This window comes from Coregonus lavaretus, assembly GCF_964263955.1.
Source record: "Coregonus lavaretus genome assembly, chromosome: 1".
Classification (NCBI taxonomy): domain Eukaryota; kingdom Metazoa; phylum Chordata; class Actinopteri; order Salmoniformes; family Salmonidae; genus Coregonus; species Coregonus lavaretus.
In genome coordinates this window covers 25,882,477-25,899,184 of record NC_139988.1, presented here as the reverse complement: position 1 = coordinate 25,899,184, position 16,708 = coordinate 25,882,477, and the positions used below count along the sequence as shown (strand labels likewise).

General features: G+C 42.2%; 1 protein-coding gene across 1 annotated transcript in view; it reads right to left on the bottom strand.

Moving 5' to 3' along the window:
- LOC311136766 (uncharacterized protein) overlaps nt 1-16,708 on the bottom strand; it is a 62,623-nt gene that overhangs the window by 25,834 nt on the left and 20,081 nt on the right. The window contains exons 2-4 of the mRNA XM_084171038.1: nt 8,031-8,148; nt 6,697-6,775; nt 1,623-1,712 (exon numbers count right to left, since the gene is read on the bottom strand). Of these exons, the coding sequence (XP_084027164.1) occupies nt 1,623-1,712; nt 6,697-6,775; nt 8,031-8,148 (287 nt within the window). The remainder of the gene's footprint in view (nt 1-1,622; nt 1,713-6,696; nt 6,776-8,030; nt 8,149-16,708) is intronic.

The following is a 16,708-nucleotide window of genomic DNA, read 5'->3' as shown; positions in this document are numbered from 1 at the left end:
ATCGACAACAGAGGTGTAATTTTTGAAACCTAGTACTAAAATCTTGTGTAATTGTGTCAGATGCTCGATTAAATTCTGGGGGCAGATGTGTTGAAAAGCAGAAGCAGGGCGGTAGCTCCACCCCTCTCTCTCTGAAGTTACAGGCAAGTATATGGGCCAAATGTCACCTCCCCTTCGAAAAGTTGAAAGATACGAAATAGTGATTTGTTCAAATGATCAGTGACGAAATATCTGCACACCGGAACAAAGTTGTTGACAGACGCTACGATACCATTTATGTTACGTGCGTCTGTCCACGAGAGATTAACTAGAGATTAACAGAGGTGTAAAAAAAGTTTTATTTTTTCTACAAATCCATTAAGCCCACACCATTTGTGTGACAGTATTTCAGCCCTCCACAGCTAGACGAGAGAGTGAGTGAATGGATGGATGAACAATCAATATCTGGCCTAATGCTGTGCATTTATGCACGAGTAGGTCTGTCTTCTCATATCTTCACCAACTGTCACAGAGCTCTTACTAGGTCACCATGGTAACTCACAGATCAACGCAGCTTTAATATTACTTAATTGAGCTGAGCACAATAAGTAACATTACTCAAAGTCTATAATCTAGACCTACCTATCACTGAGAGAGAGAGAAAAACACAGCTGAATCATTCCGCAAAACACCATCTTTACATTAACCATGTAAGGTAATCCCTAATTTACAGCAAAATGTCAAGTCAAAACAGAGCCCTGTTTAGTTTTACACTAGTTAAATTCTTCAAGTGTTCCTTAATTCAAAATATATTGCTTTGTTGTGCATAACACAAAAGGGGTCTGTCAACGAGCATAGAATGATATAAGGCCGGTGAGTGTTGGAGGTGTTGTATAATATTAGTTCTTCATCTGAGGATGATAAATCCTAGTAGGAGCCTTAAGGGAGATTATGACTGTAGCTGCTGTCTGTAGACTGTAGTCAACCTACAGTCTCCTGCATGATAACTGCATGAAATATTACAGAGTTATTTGAAGGGAGAGAGGGCTAGCATTCTTTTGCAAGTGAAACGTAAGGGAACGTGGCAGGCTGGAGGAAATTACACAGGAATTTACAGGGTCTTCTGGGGATAGAGGGGGACAGGAAAGCAGCAGCACTTACTGATACAACTACTCATGTAAGTTTATTTGCCATAAATCCAATAACACCATTCTTGTCCCTTTGTGAAATAATACACTGGATCGTCATAAAATTACCAAAAGATATTACACAGTATTTATTAAAATATGTTGTCATGGAAACACACACAGCTCCAAACCACGTCAATTGAAGGAGGGTGTGACGGAGTGCCAGTGACTCCCAAAAATATCAGTGATAGACAATTTGTAGTCACAGTATGTCATTACATTGTTCAGACCTTAAAAACAGGAAGCCGTTTCATAACCACCTGTGACTAAGAAATATGACCGACAGTAGCATATAATTTCTTATTTCTTATTTTTTTCTGTTCAAAGTCACAGCCCATATCAACATCTAAAAGCACAGAAGTGAGAACTAAATTCCAACCAATAAAATATGTTTCTCTATGAAAGGACTATGAAGCAATTTGTATTTATTTTTTTATGACAGAAAGGAGCACTTACTTTCCAATGTTTTCGGGAAGAGCCTGCAACGAAATGTCATTGATGGAAAGGCATGTTAAATTCTGGAGCTCTGGAAAACTCTCAGGCAATCTGCAAAAACAAGAGAGGAATTCAAATCAAATCAGATCTTTGCAGCTGACAAATGGTGGCAGATTCCTGAAAATCAATGGATCCGACTGCATTAATAGGCAATAAGAATACCATAAAATATACTATAAAGCTAATACAGGCCTACTACTTTCCTCTTTGACAGGAAAGTTTCCTCTATCAACAGGAACTAACTTTTTCTTTCAATTTTTTGACAGTGCATTCATAAAGTATTCAGACCGTGGAGATGGGAGAACCTTTCAGAAGGACAACCATATACTGCAGTATTCCACCAATCAGGCCTTTATGGTAGAGTGGCCAGACGGAAGCCACTCCTCAGTAAAAAGCACATGACAGCTCGCTTGGAGTTTGCCAAAAGGCACCTAAAGGACTCTCAGACCATGAGAAACATGATTCTCCGGACTGATGAACCCAAGATTGAACTCTTTGACCTGAATGCCAAGAGGCACGCCTGGAGGAAACCTGGCAGCATCCCTACGGTGAAGCATGGTGGTGGCAGCATCATAATGTGGAGATGTTTTTCAGTGGCAGGAACTGGGAGACGAGTCAGGATCGAGGGAAAAATGAACTGAGCAAAGTACAGAGAAATCCTTGATGAAAACCTGCTCCAGAGCGCTCAGGACCTCAGACAGGGGCGAAGATTCACCTTCCAACAGGACAACGACCCTAAGCACAAAGCCAAGACAACGCAGCAGCGGCTACGGGACAAGTCTCTGAATGTCCTTGGGTGGCCCAGCCAGAGCCCGGACTAGAACCCGATCGAACACAGAGCTTGAGAGGATTTGCAGAGAAGAATGGAAGAAACTGCCCAAATACAGGTGTGCCAAGCTTGTAGCGTCATACCCAAGAAGACTCAAGGCTGTAATCGCTGCCAAAGGTGCTTCAACAGAGTACTGAGTAAAGAGTCTGAAAAATTATGTACATCTTATTTCTGTTTTTATATACAGTGGGGGGGAAAAAGTATTTAGTCAGCCACCAATTGTGCAAGTTCTCCCACTTAAAAAGATGAGAGAGGCCTGTACACGTCAACTATGACAGACAAATTAAGAAAAAAAATTCCAGAAAATCACATTGTAGGATTTTTAATGAATTTATTTGCAAATTATGGTGGAAAATAAGTATTTAGTCACCTACAAACAAGCAAGATTTCTGGCTCTCACAGACCTGTAACTTCTTCTTTAAGAGGCTCCTCTGTCCTCCACTCGTTACCTGTATTAATGGCACCTGTTTGAACTTGTTATCAGTATAAAGGACACCTGTCCACAACTTCAAACAGTCACACTCCAAACTCCACTATGGCCAAGACCAAAGAGCTGTCAAAGGACACCAGAAACAAAATTGTAGACCTGCACCAGGCTGGGAAGACTGAATCTGCAATAGGTAAGCAGCTTGGTTTGAAGAAATCAACTGTGGGAGCAATTATTAGGAAATGGAAGACATACAAGACCACTGATAATCTCCCTCGATCTGGGGCTCCACGCAAGATCTCACCCCGTGGGGTCAAAATGATCACAAGAACGGTGAGCAAAAATCCCAGAACCACACCTAGTGAATGACCTGCAGAGAGCTGGGACCAAAGTAACAAAGCCTACCATCAGTAACACACTACGCCGCCAGGGACTCAAATCCTGCAGTGCCAGACGTGTCCCCCTGCTTAAGCCAGTACATGTCCAGGCCCGTCTGAAGTTTGCTAGAGTGCATTTGGATGATCCAGAAGAGGATTGGGAGAATGTCATATGGTCAGATGAAACCAAAATAGAACTTTTTGGTAAAAACTCAACTCGTCGTGTTTGGAGGACAAAGAATGCTGAGTTGCATCCAAAGAACACCATACCTACTGTGAAGCATGGGGGTGGAAACATCATGCTTTGGGGCTGTTTTTCTGCAAAGGGACCAGGACGACTGATCCGTGTAAAGGAAAGAATGAATGGGGCCATGTATCGTGAGATTTTGAGTAAAAACCTCCTTCCATCAGCAAGGGCATTGAAGATGAAACGTGGCTGGGTCTTTCAGCATGACAATGATCCCAAACACACCGCCCGGGCAACGAAGGAGTGGCTTCGTAAGAAGCATTTCAAGGTCCTGGAGTGGCCTAGCCAGTCTCCAGATCTCAACCCCATAGAAAATCTTTGGAGGGAGTTGAAAGTCCGTGTTGCCCAGCGACAGCCCCAAAACATCACTGCTCTAGAGGAGATCTGCATGGAGGAATGGGCCAAAATACCAGCAACAGTGTGTGAAAACCTTGTGAAGACTTACAGAAAACGTTTGACCTGTGTCATTGCCAACAAAGGGTATATAACAAAGTATTGAGAAACTTCTGTTATTGACCAAATACTTATTTTCCACCATAATTTGCAAATAAATTCTTGAAAAATCCTACAATGAGATTTTCTGGATTTTCTTTTCTCATTTTGTCTGTCATAGTTGACGTGTCCCTATGATGAAAATTACAGGCCTCTCTCATCTTTTTAAGTGGGAGAACTTGCACAATTGGTGGCTGACTAAATACTTTTTTCCCCCACTGTATGTATATATAAACACAGCAAAAAAAGAAACGTCTCTTTTTCAGGATCCTGTCTTTCAAAGATAATTCGTAAAAATCCAAATAACTTCACAGATCTTCATTGTAAAGGGTTTAAACACTGTTTCTCATGCTTGTTCAATGAACCATAAACAATTAATGAACATGCACCTGTGGAACGGTCGTTAACATTTACATTACATTTTAGTCATTTAGCAGACGCTCTTATCCAGAGCGACTTACAGGAGCAATTAGGGTTAAGTGCCTTGCTCAAGGGCACATTAACGTCATTTAGCAGACGCTCTTAGCCAGAGCGACTCACAAATTGGTGCGTTCACCCTATAGCCAGTGGGATAACCACTTTACAATTTGGGGGGGGGGGGGGGGGGGGGGGGTTAGAAGGATTACTTTATCCTATCCCAGGTATTCCTTAAAGAGGTGGGGTTTCAAATGTCTCCGGAAGGTGGTGAGTGACTCCGTTAAGACACTAACAGCTTCCAGACGGTAGGTCAGTTATTAAAACTTAGGCCTTTCTACTGACTCTGAAAAACACCTTAAGAAAGATGCCCAGGGTCCCTGCTTATCTGCCTGAACGTGCCTTAGGCATGCTGCAAGGAGGCTTGAGGCCTGCAGATGTGGCCAGGGCAATAAATTGCAATGTCCGTACTGTGAGATGCCTAAGACAGCGCTACAGGGAGACAGGATGGACAGCTGATCATCCTCGCAGTGGAAGACCACATGTAACAACACCTGCACAGGATCGGTACATCCGAACATCACACCTGCGGGACAGGTACAAGATGGCAACAACAACTGCCCGAGTTACACCAGGAATGCACAATCCCTCCATCAGTGCTCAGACTGTCTGCAATAGGCTGAGAGAGGCTGGACTGAAGGCTTGTTGGCCTGTTGTAAGGCAGGTCCTCACCAGACATCACCGGCAACAACGTCGCCTATGGGCACAAACCCACCATCGCTGGACAAGACAGGACTGGCAAAAAGTGCTCTTCACTGACGAGTCGCGGTTTTGTCTTACCAGGGGTGATGGTCGGATTCGCGTTTATCGTCAAAGGAATGAGCGCTACACCGAGGCCTGTACTCTGGAGCGGGATCGATTTGGAGGTGGAGGGTCCGTCATGGTCTGGGGCGGAGTGTCACAGCATCATCGGACTGAGCTTGTTGTCATTGCAGGCAATCTCAACGCTGTGCGTTACAGGGAAGACATCCTCCTCCCTCATGTGGTACCCTTCCTGCAGGCTCATCATGACATGACCCTCCAGCATGACAATGCCACCAGCCATACTGCTCATTCTGTGCGTGATTTCCTGCAAGACAGGAATGTCAGTGTTCTGCCATGGCCAGCGAAGAGCCCGGATCTCAATCCCATTGAGCACGTCTGGGACCTGTTGGATCGGAGGGTGAGGGCTAGGGACGTTCCCCTCAGAAATGTCCAGGAACTTGCAGGTGCCTTGGTGGAAGAGTGGGGTAACATCTCACAGCAAGAACTGGCAAATCTGGTGCAGTCAATGAGGAGGAGATGCACTGCAGTATTTAATTCAGCTGGTGGCCACACCAGATACTGACTGTTACTTTTGATTTTGACACCCCCCTTTGTTCAGGGACATATTTTTCCATTTCTGTTAGTCACATGTCTGTGGAACTTGTTCGGTTTGTCTCAGTTGTTGAATCTTGTTATGTTCATACAATTATTTGCACGTTAAGTTTGCTGAAAATAAATGCAGTTGACAGTGAGAGGACGTTTCTTTTTTTGCTGAGATATATACATACACACACAGTTGAAGTCGGAAGTTTACATACACCTTAGCCAAATACGTTTAAACTCAGTTTTTCACAATTCCTGACATTTAATCCTAGTAAAACTTCCCTGTCTTAGGTCAGTTAGGATCACCACTTTATTTTAAGAATGTGAAATGTCAGGCTATGTGTATTAGGTAGGTGAATCGCACATCCCAATGCAGGGCCAGTCCCGAACTGAACCATATGGCATTGTGGATTTGCCTCCACTAGGGTGCAAACTACACAGACCTCACCATGAGACAGCTAACAGGCAAACTGTGGCAAAAAATATCCCATACAATATTCATTAGCATAAATTACCTGTTAAATACAGCAGATCTAATACTGTAGTTCTTCAATGCCATCAATGAAATTGTCACTAAAACGGGTCCATCAGATTACAGTTCGAGCAAAAAAGAAATCCTGTCTGAAAATACCTTTATAAAAGTTACTCCATTTTCCTCTCAGTATAGTTCGTGTTCTGCTTGTGTTCGAACGACTCTTTCTCTATGTTGAATTTGTCATGCAAAGTTCCTAGATATAACCTACTATAGTGCTGCTACACTACTGTGTTGCTACGGTATGTATTTTTGTTATCACTCCCATTTGCTAAACATTTATGGCAACATGAATTCAAAGTACAGTTACCTTGTTAATGGGTTTCCACTAAAGTCTGCTACTTGGAGAGCTTTACAGTAAGAAATGCTCTCTGGAATTTCCATGATGTCTATATGAGGGATGAAAAGAAATACATGTTAGATACATCTTGATCAACACACACTGTAAATGGTATAGAGAAACAATATACAATAAACGTTGGACATAAAATGAAGCCAGGCCTAACCTTTCTTGACCAAACTATAAAATGATCAACTATACCGTCCCTCGGTCAAGATTACAACATAGTTCAGAACATCCATCCAACTAGACATTCCACTTAAAGCTACTGATCCAGACAATGTTAATAGATAGACATAAAACATCCATAAAGGAGAAACGTCTGTTTAGAATAATTTGAATCGCCCCTAAATTATCCTGGTTGTTGCGCCAAACATGGAGTTGCATGTGAAACTGCCATTTGAACAACATAATTAGCATTCTGGATTTGGTCCTGCTGGGAAGCTCTGTGATGGCAGCTTTGAGGAATGTTAACCCGTTTAGTCCAGACTTTATGGGAGAAACCACACCATTATGGCTCTGAGAATATGTTGGGCGTGTACAGTGAAGTCGAGGGAATGGATAGTGCTGACCATGACTGGTGGTTTGAGCTACTTATATTGCTTGTCTAGCACTTACTCGCTGCATTTTCTAACATATAGGCCTATCATAGTAATAACATCTTACAACCAAGGTCTAGGTTGCTTCCTAGGTTCCTGCATTTCTAGGGAGTTTTTCCTAGCCACTGTGCTTCTACATCTGCATTGCAGGCTGTTTGGGGTTTTAGGCTGGGTTTCTGTATAGCACTTTGTGACATCAGCTGACGTAAAAAGGGCTTTATAAATACATTTGATTGATTGTTATCAAAATATCAGCAGTTTTAAATTGTCTGTTCATTCATAGCACCAGAGGTTGAATCAATGTCAACACACACGTCTCCTGAGTGGCGCAGTGGTCTAAGGCACTGCATCGCAGTGTTAACTGTGCCACTAGAGATCCTGGTTCGAATCCAGGCTCTGTCGCAGCCGGCCGCGACCGGGAGACTCATGGGCGGCGCACAATTGGCCCAGCGTCGTCCAGGGTAGGGGAGGGAATGGCCGGCAGGGATGTAGCTCAGTTGATAGAGCATGGCGTTTGCAACGCCAGGGTTGTGGGTTTGATTCCCACGGGGGGGCAGTATAAAAAAAAGATGTATTCACTAACTGTAAGTCGCTCTGGATAAGAGCGTCTGCTAAATGACTAAAATGTAAATGTAAATGTGAGTTTATTTGGTGGGGCTGAAGATCCTTCCAACAGTGTTTAGAGCAGTGGTTCTCTCTTCTCACCATTACGAGAGACATCAAGTTCTACCAGTTCCATGAAGTTAGCTATTTCTGGAGGAAGTCTCTGGATCTCGTTGTCACTCAGGCCCAGCTTTCGTAGCTTTAGCAGCTGAAAAAATGGCTGAAAAAGAAACACATATTAGACTAGCTGTATAGTTGACATGGACATTCACTACTGTTGTGCTGATTAAAGAAGCAATAAAACTGGCTTTCTTGAGACTAGTTGAGTATCTGGAGCATCAGCAATTGTGGGTTCGATTACAGGATCAAAATGGCCAGAAACAAATAACTTTCTTCTGAAACTCGTCAGTCTATTCTTGTTCTGAGAAATGAAGGCTATTCCATGCGAGAAATTGCCAAGAAACTGAAGATCTCATACAACGCTGTGTACTACTCCCCTCACAGAACAGCGCAAACTGGCTCTAACCAGAATAGAAAGAGGAGTGGGAGGCCCTGGTGCACAACTGAGCAAGAGGACAAATACATTAGTGTCTAGTTTGAGAAACAGACGCCTCACAGGTCCTCAACTGGCAGCTTCATTAAATAGTACCCGCAAAACACCAGTCTCAACGTCAACAGTGAAGAGGCGACTCCGGGATGCTGACCTTCTAGGCAGAGTTGCAAAGAAAAAGCCATATCTCAGACTGGCCAATAAAAAGAAAATATTAAGATGGGCAAAAGAACACAGACACTGTCCAGAGGAAGATTGGAAAAAAGTGTTTTGACAGACGAATCGAAGTTTGAGGTGTTCGGATCACAAAGAAGAACATTTGTGAGACGCAGACCAAATGAAAAGATGCTGGAGGAGTGCTTGATGCCATCTGTCAAGCATGGTGGAGGCAATGTGATGGTCTGGGGGTGCTTTGGTGGTGGTAAAGTGGGAGTTTTGTACAGGGCAAAAGGGATCTTGAAGAAGGAAGGCCATCACTCCATTTTGCAACGCCATGCCATACCATGTGGACGGCGCTTGATTGGAGCCAATTTCCTCCTACAACAGGACAATGACCCAAAACACAGCTCCAAACTATGCAATAACTATTTAGCTCAGTTGGTAGAGCATGGTGCTTGCAACGCCAGGGTTGTGGGTTCGTTTCCCACGGGGGGGCAGTATGAAAATGTATGCACTCACTAACTGTAAGTCACTCATTCTATATGACCCCAAACTTAAATGACAATAAATGAGATAAAATATGGTTTTCAATAGCCTATGGTTTGTCCCATTCTGAAAATGTGATGGAACAGTACCATTGATAAAACACTTTCCAGAAACCTATGAACCCAATTAAAGGGTCAATCTGCAGTTGCTACTGTACATCCATTTGATACTTGAAAAATATAACTGTCTTTTTATTGGTATATTCGTATCCCCATTTGCTTTTGCCGAAGCAGCAGCTATTCTTTCTAGGGTCCACACAAAAAATGACAAGTAACAAAACACTGATACACTGATAGACAAGAACAGTCATACCCCAACTGTCGTACCACATCAGAACCCAAAATATAAGCTTGTTTAACTCCAATGTTTGTAAACAAAGTACATTTAAACAAACATTATATAACCTCAAAACATGGTTAAAACTATTATTTTTATATAATGGATGGTCAGTCCTTGCATCCATAGCTCTGTCTTTTAATTTAAGAGTGGTTACATTTCTCCAGCCCCATCCCTAACCTTTTACCGAAATGGGGGCAGGGAGTAGCTTTGTTATTGTTTCAACTGCTGATTGCCACTTTAAAATGTTGAGTGACTAACCAGGTTTCCATCCAACCATTTCATGTGGATTAATTACCTGATGCATGAAAAAAAAGTCCCAACCGGCTTGATGGAAACAGGAAATGTCAGTACAATTTCTTAAATGTCGACAGACAATTTGTTCGTTGTTCTCCCACTACGATTTGGGAAAGCATGCCGTTTATAAGGCTATAAATGCAATAAATTAAGATGAAATTCACAGGGTGGTGAAAATGCACGCTGATGAGCTTGATGCTCCTTTCCAATAAATATTGAGGGTCTTGTTCTGGTGACATGATGATCGATGCTTGGCTGCCGTTTGACCAACAAAAAGAATCTCGCTCTTATCCATAATAATCTCATCATCTAGGCTATCCTACCCGCACTGTAGCTGCGAGCTGTTGGCTAGAGCGCACGTGCCAAGACCAGAGTGGGAGCATCTGCAATATAAACACAATTTTACTGCAAAAAAAATATTTATATGTGCCCTACGTCATCATGCATAGACAAGGCAGTTTGATGGAAACATCTCTGGTGGGAAAATGCGCATATTGTTTTTAGATTATTTGCATTAAAATCTGTCGCCAATTGGATGGACACCTAGCTACTGTTAAAAATAGGTAATAATAGACTAACTGAAAGACCATACTTGGCCACAATCAACTCACTAAATACATTTTAACCAGCAAAAAGTTAAGCAATTAGGCCTAAGAGTGGTGGTCAGTGGCCTGGCAAATATTGTTCAGTTCCTACCCAGTTCTCTGATGTAATCAACTAGCCTATTCTTTTATCTGGATGATGACCTACTTGGATGCTGCCTTATCCTGACACTTACAGGCACCCTGAATCAACCTTTTGTCAACATGCAATTTAACCATCTCTGTTTCATAGATTAACCCCAAAAGACTTGTTCTTGAAAATGCTGTATGTTTTTTAAAACACTATGGCTGTGTTTACACAGCCACCCTAAAAACCCAAATCTGATTTTCTTTCTATATCTAGGCCTAATCTTTTTTTCTGACTGTCCACACTCAGTTTTACATTAACCATATCAGATTTGCAGATTCACACTGATGTAGCCTCTGATTGTTGGTAAAAGAGCTGATCTGATTGTACAAAATACCAATTAGTGAAAAAGTTATCCGAATTTGGCTGCTTGCGTAAAGGTGATATAAATCGGAAGTCAAAAGATCAGATTCCATGTGTTTTTTTAGCTGTTTACACTAGGGAAAAGATCAGATTGGTATCAGATATGCAAATAATTGGCAAAATATCTGAATTAGGCTGCGTTTACACAGGCAGCCCAATTGTGAGATTTTGCACAAGTATTGGCAAAAGAGCTATCTGATTGGTCAAAAGACCAATTAGTGGAAAAAGATCAGAATTGGGCTGCCTGTGTAAACACAGCCAATGTCCTGCACATTGAACCTAGGAGTAGAGACCTATAGTGAGACTAACAGAAGTCGTGAGGGAATAGCCCTCCACTTTAATTGAATATGAATAATAGGCTACTGCATAACAGGTATAAAAAAATCTCAATTGAAGTAGGTCTATTTTAAGGACAAGTAACCTACTTTGATTGCAAACACAATGTAAATCAGTGAAGATGGTGAACTGCACTCCAATTTGCATTTTCAAGAGCACACTCAATCTAGGCTTCCACCTTTTACATATTTTACATGAATTTAAATGAAAATGTAGCCTAGACCTTCTACCTGTAAGTAAACTTCCAGAAAAGTACAAGGTTCTGAACTCAAAGGTAATAAGGAGTCACTCAAATCCATCAATGTTTTGATTTGATCATCCTTTAAGGTTGATATAACTTTCATAACTATTGCAGGCCGTCTTTATGACCTGCCCATCTTTGTGTGAAGGAAAGTAGATCAATTCTGGGAGTTTCTAGGCCTACAGCTTCAATACCAACTGCATATTATGTTTGAACGGTAGCCAGGTTGTGGGATAGGACTAACTTCAAGTACATGTATTGGCCTGACTAGGCCTACTCATAATAATAATCATCATCAAATAGAGGTGACAATGACATGCTAAAATGGAAACTAGAGAATGAAACAGGCAAGCTAATAGGCCTACATGTGCCTTTCTTGTTGACTGTGCTTTTTTGATAAAGATATTACGTTGTGGTTGTGTTCTTTGGAAATATACATTTTCCTGTTCACAATACCGCATTCTGCTATGTCAACAACAAACCTAGCCTACTAACTGAACTGAAAACTGGCGTTCTTGGGACGGAGGCACAGACAGACAGACAGACAGACAGACAGACAGACACACACACGGACAATACAACCTAGGCCTAGCCTATCTGATGTGTGGATAAAACTAACACTGGTTTCATAGAATGTTTGTCCTGGCCTGAAACTCATGGTTTCAACGACCCTTTGGCCAGACAGAGGTGCACACAAGCCTCTATTGTGTTCATTATAGACTAGGCCAATTCCAATGTCCCGACAAGATAGGTCAATCAACTGCTCCAGAATACAATGTCAGCTAGCCTAACCTGCTTTTCCTGTTACCGTTATTCATCCCCAGAGCACGCCCAACACAATGAACCCACCTAGAGGTCTGCGCGGGACAGATCCCGCTGCCGCCCACACCCGCAGCTTTTCATACTATACCCGCCCGCTCCTGCTGGCTTTCTGTCCGACTCCCACCCGCTTCCCCCCAGTCCCGCAATGTTATTTTCGACCTCTGGTCAGGTTGGATGGGGAGCATCACTGCACAACTATTTTCAGGTCTCCCCAGAGATGTTCGATCAGGTTCAAGTCCGGGCTGTGGCTAGGCCACTCAAGGACATTCAGAGGTTTGTCCCGAAGCCACTCCTGCGTTGTCTTCGCTGTGTGCTTAGGGTCGTTGTCCTGTTGGAAGGTGAACCTTCACCCCACTCTGAGGTCCTGAGTGCTCTGGAGCAGGTTTTCATCAAGGATCTCTCTGTACTTTTCTCCCTTCATCTTTCCCTCGATCCTGACTAGTCTCCCTGCCGCTGAAAAACATCGCCACACCATGATGCTGCCACCACCATGCTTCCCCACAGGGATGCTGCCAGGTTTCCTTCAGACGTGACGCTTGGCATTCAGGCCAAAGAGTTCAATCTTGGTTTCATCAGACCAGATAATCTTGTTTCTCATGGTCAGAGTACTTTAGGTACCTTTTGGCAAACTCCAAGCGGGCTGTCATGTGCCTATTACTGAGGATTGGCTTCCGTCTGGCGACTCTACCATAAAGGCCTGATTGGTGGAGTGCTGCAGAGATGGTTGTGCTTCTGGAAGGTTCTCCCATCTCCAAATAGAAATTCTAGAGCTCTGTCAGAGTGATCATCGGGTTCTTGGTCACCTCCCTGACCAAAGCCCTCCTCCCCCGATTGCTGAGTTTGTCCGGGTGGCCAGCTCTAGGAAGTCTTGGTGGTTGTAAACTTCTTTCATTTCAGAATGATGGAGGTCACTGTGTTCTTGGGGACCTTCAATGCTGCAGAATTTTTTTGGTACCCTTCCCCAGATCTGTTCCTCCACAAAATCCTGTCTCAGAGCTCTACGGACAATTCCTTCGACCTCATGGCTTGGTTTTTGCTCTGACATGCACTGTCAACTGTGGGACCTTATATAGACAGGTGTGTGCCTTTCCAAATCATGTCCAATCAATTGAATTTACCACAGGTGGACTCCAATCAAGTTGTAGAAACAGCTCAAGGATGATCAATGGAAACAGGATGCACCCGAGCTCAATTTCGAGTCTCATAGCAAAGGGTCTGAATACTTATGCAAATAAGGTATTTTTAATACATTTGCAAAAAAAATCAAAAAACCTGTTTTCACTTTGTTATTATGGGGAATTGTGTGTAGATTGCTGAGGAAAATATTTTATTTAATCAATTTTAGAATACGACTAACGTAACAAAATATGGAAAAAGTCAAGGGGTCTGAATACTTTCCGAAGGCACTGTAGGTAGTCACTACCGAACGTCATTTTTGGGTGAGTTTGGACATTTACAAGCGAATGTGAACGAGACATTGTGCAAATGAACAAAGTTTGACACATTCTTGTCTGAAGGAAGAACTGTACTGTATACACACTGTCTGTGTGGAGTCTGGAAGTCGCTAGGGCAACGGGCCTGCCTGCTCTGCTCAGAGAAGATAGGGGAGGAGCAGACGGGCCTAGAACTGAGAGGAGAGGAGCAAAAATGCAAGGAAATCAAGCTGCAGCGGCAGCTGTACAGATAACTAATCCAAAGGGCTTTGACTTCCCAAACATGGCAGAAAGCTAACACAATTTGATGCCCTGTGAGCTTATTAATTCAGCCACTTACTTAGATAACTAGCAAGTTAAACTTAAGGGTCACCCTAACGCAGAATTCTTCATTTTTCCGCAGGAAAAAAAGATAACGCATAAGAAATATCTTGCTGCGTTTTTTAAACGTAGATCTAAAATGCTTCTTATTGTAATTCCTGCTCAGCATCAAACTAATTTTGTGCTTCAGTTGCACTTCTCCACTCAGTTGAGAATTCACGAATGGACATTCTATCAAAAGACAGCGCTCTGACTGATGTGTAGCTACTTTTCTCGGTGTAGCCAGCCTACTTTTCTCCAGTAACATGCAAGATTGACTTTAAGCAAAACATTAGGAAATGTAGCTGGCTACATTATTTTTATGATAAACATTAGAAATATCATGACCATGCATCGTTTTTTGCAAAAACAAAGACCTTGCTTTTTCATTTTAAGCTTATTTACTTGTGTGGCTGCCAGCCAAATAGTGTTGCACTTCTGTTTTTCCTCCTCTTACTATTATTACAGCATTGTTGCGTTAGGTATTTGTTATATATTTTGTTTTATGATGATGATTGGGACCTGTTAGTGGTAGTTGTGACAACTGCACTGTGATTAAAACTGTGTGAGAAAATAAGAAGTTTTTCGGTTAGGGATTATTTATTTGTACGTTAAGGATTCCAATTACGTTTTTAAACGTTTTAACGTTTAAACGTTCACACCCTTAACCGACACTGTAACTAACTATAGCCTAATCATATTTAAGTTAATTTCCTTGGAAAGATAACTGCCACGTGATTCTCCACCCATGCATAGTCAGCCTACTCTATTTCATTGAGACCACACATATAGGCCTACTGTAGGCACACTTGATCTTGCACATCCAACTAGGAGAAGAAAGGTAGGCTACTTAACTTGAAGCAGTGAACTCAGAGTGTGAATAAAGCAACAAACATTTTAATACAGTAGGTAGGCTAACACATACAATGCAGAAACAACCATTTCCAAATAATCTGCGTGACAAAAAAATCCCAAAGTCGTCTGTCTGACCGCCAGCTCCCTCCCGCAGAATGAAAAATAGACCGCACCGCAATGATCTCGTCTGGAACCGCAGCCCTCTAAACCATCCTCCACACCATGCAGACCGAAACTAAAAAGTAGGCTATACTTAAACCGTTCTCCACTCCTAAGTCAATATTTTGAATCTTATTGGGTTAAGTCAGACTGAGGGATAGCTTAATGACTCTGACAAACTAAACTTATTTTTGTCTCTGTACCAGTTTCTTTACAAAAAGAAGAGCTCCTGTTTAAAAACAGAAATTGGCAACAAAATAGAACAAATCTAATAGACACAACAGAGTTGAACTCCTGCTCCCAGCATGGTTAGCGTGATCTGTTAGTTTGGTCTGTTTGAGCTAGGCTATTTGATCATCACTGATAGCCTATTTCATGATATAGGCTATAACTTAGTGAAGTTTAGTGTCTACCTTCTTCCTTGCACATAACATTATCCAAAGTCAAAGGTATTAGCTTGAAAACTGACAAAAACAACCAAAACTAGCCTACATTTAGCTTAACCTAGACATTTTCCCTGTGGCCTAACAAAGGTTTTCTAAACTAAACAACTGTACAAGCCTGATTAAGACCAGTCGAAGTCACAGATCCTCAAGGACAACTTGTTCAAACAGCTGCCAAAATTAATTAACTTAACAAACTACTGGTACTGACTCCGTCTCTAAATGAGGGGCCCCAAGAGGTCACACTAACCAACACTGCTAGGGGTAAAGGGGAATGTCAAACATTCCAAGCCATTTGATATGGTTACCTTGTACAACAGCTCTGCTGACTCATAGTTTTTAAAGGGAGAAATTATTACCTAGATGAAGGCGTTAAGGTGTGGTCTAGCATCGTAGCCTAGATCTCTAAAAGCTGCAGATTGGAGAAAGGGGGCTGGTTTTGACTAGGACTGGCTTTTGTATATTAGGCTAAGTTAGCATATTACTTAACTTAAGACAATGGCAATAAACTTCAGGTGTGATGCTAGGCCTAGAGTTCAACAGAACAAAGGAACAATCACGTTGCGCCATAACACTATTATCCCTTTCCTACTAAGATGTTTTTCCGCCAATTTTATCACACCAACTTTTTTCTGCATTTTCTTTATATATGAAAGGTATTGCCAGTATCAAAGCAACAGTTAGTATTTCCGCCAAACGACCTAGTAATCATTTCAGTAAAGTTCTGCCTACGGCTTAGTATGAAACGTAGCAGTAATGCAGAGGCAGCATTGGCACGCACTACGCTCTTAAACTCTTCATGGTTGCTAGGCAGCGCCCGTTAACCATCCTCCTGCCAGTTCTAAACTATGCAAGGCATGTCACTTCGCCTATCTCTTCGCATAGCCAACCACTAAGCATGCACTGTTTTCTTAACCACAACTGGATGGATCCATAAAATAATTTCTATGGGAATAAATATCCCAGAATGACGAAAATATTGGAATAAAGTAGGCTAATGCAATTGTTGCTTACTGAAACTCCCAAAGTCATCCACTCCTTGTAATACATTTGAAGCAATAGCCTACCCGCGTGTGATCAACTAGATTATAATTTCATCACCGTTTTTGATTGGGACAACACCATCGTGCTGCTTTAAGACAATTAAATAG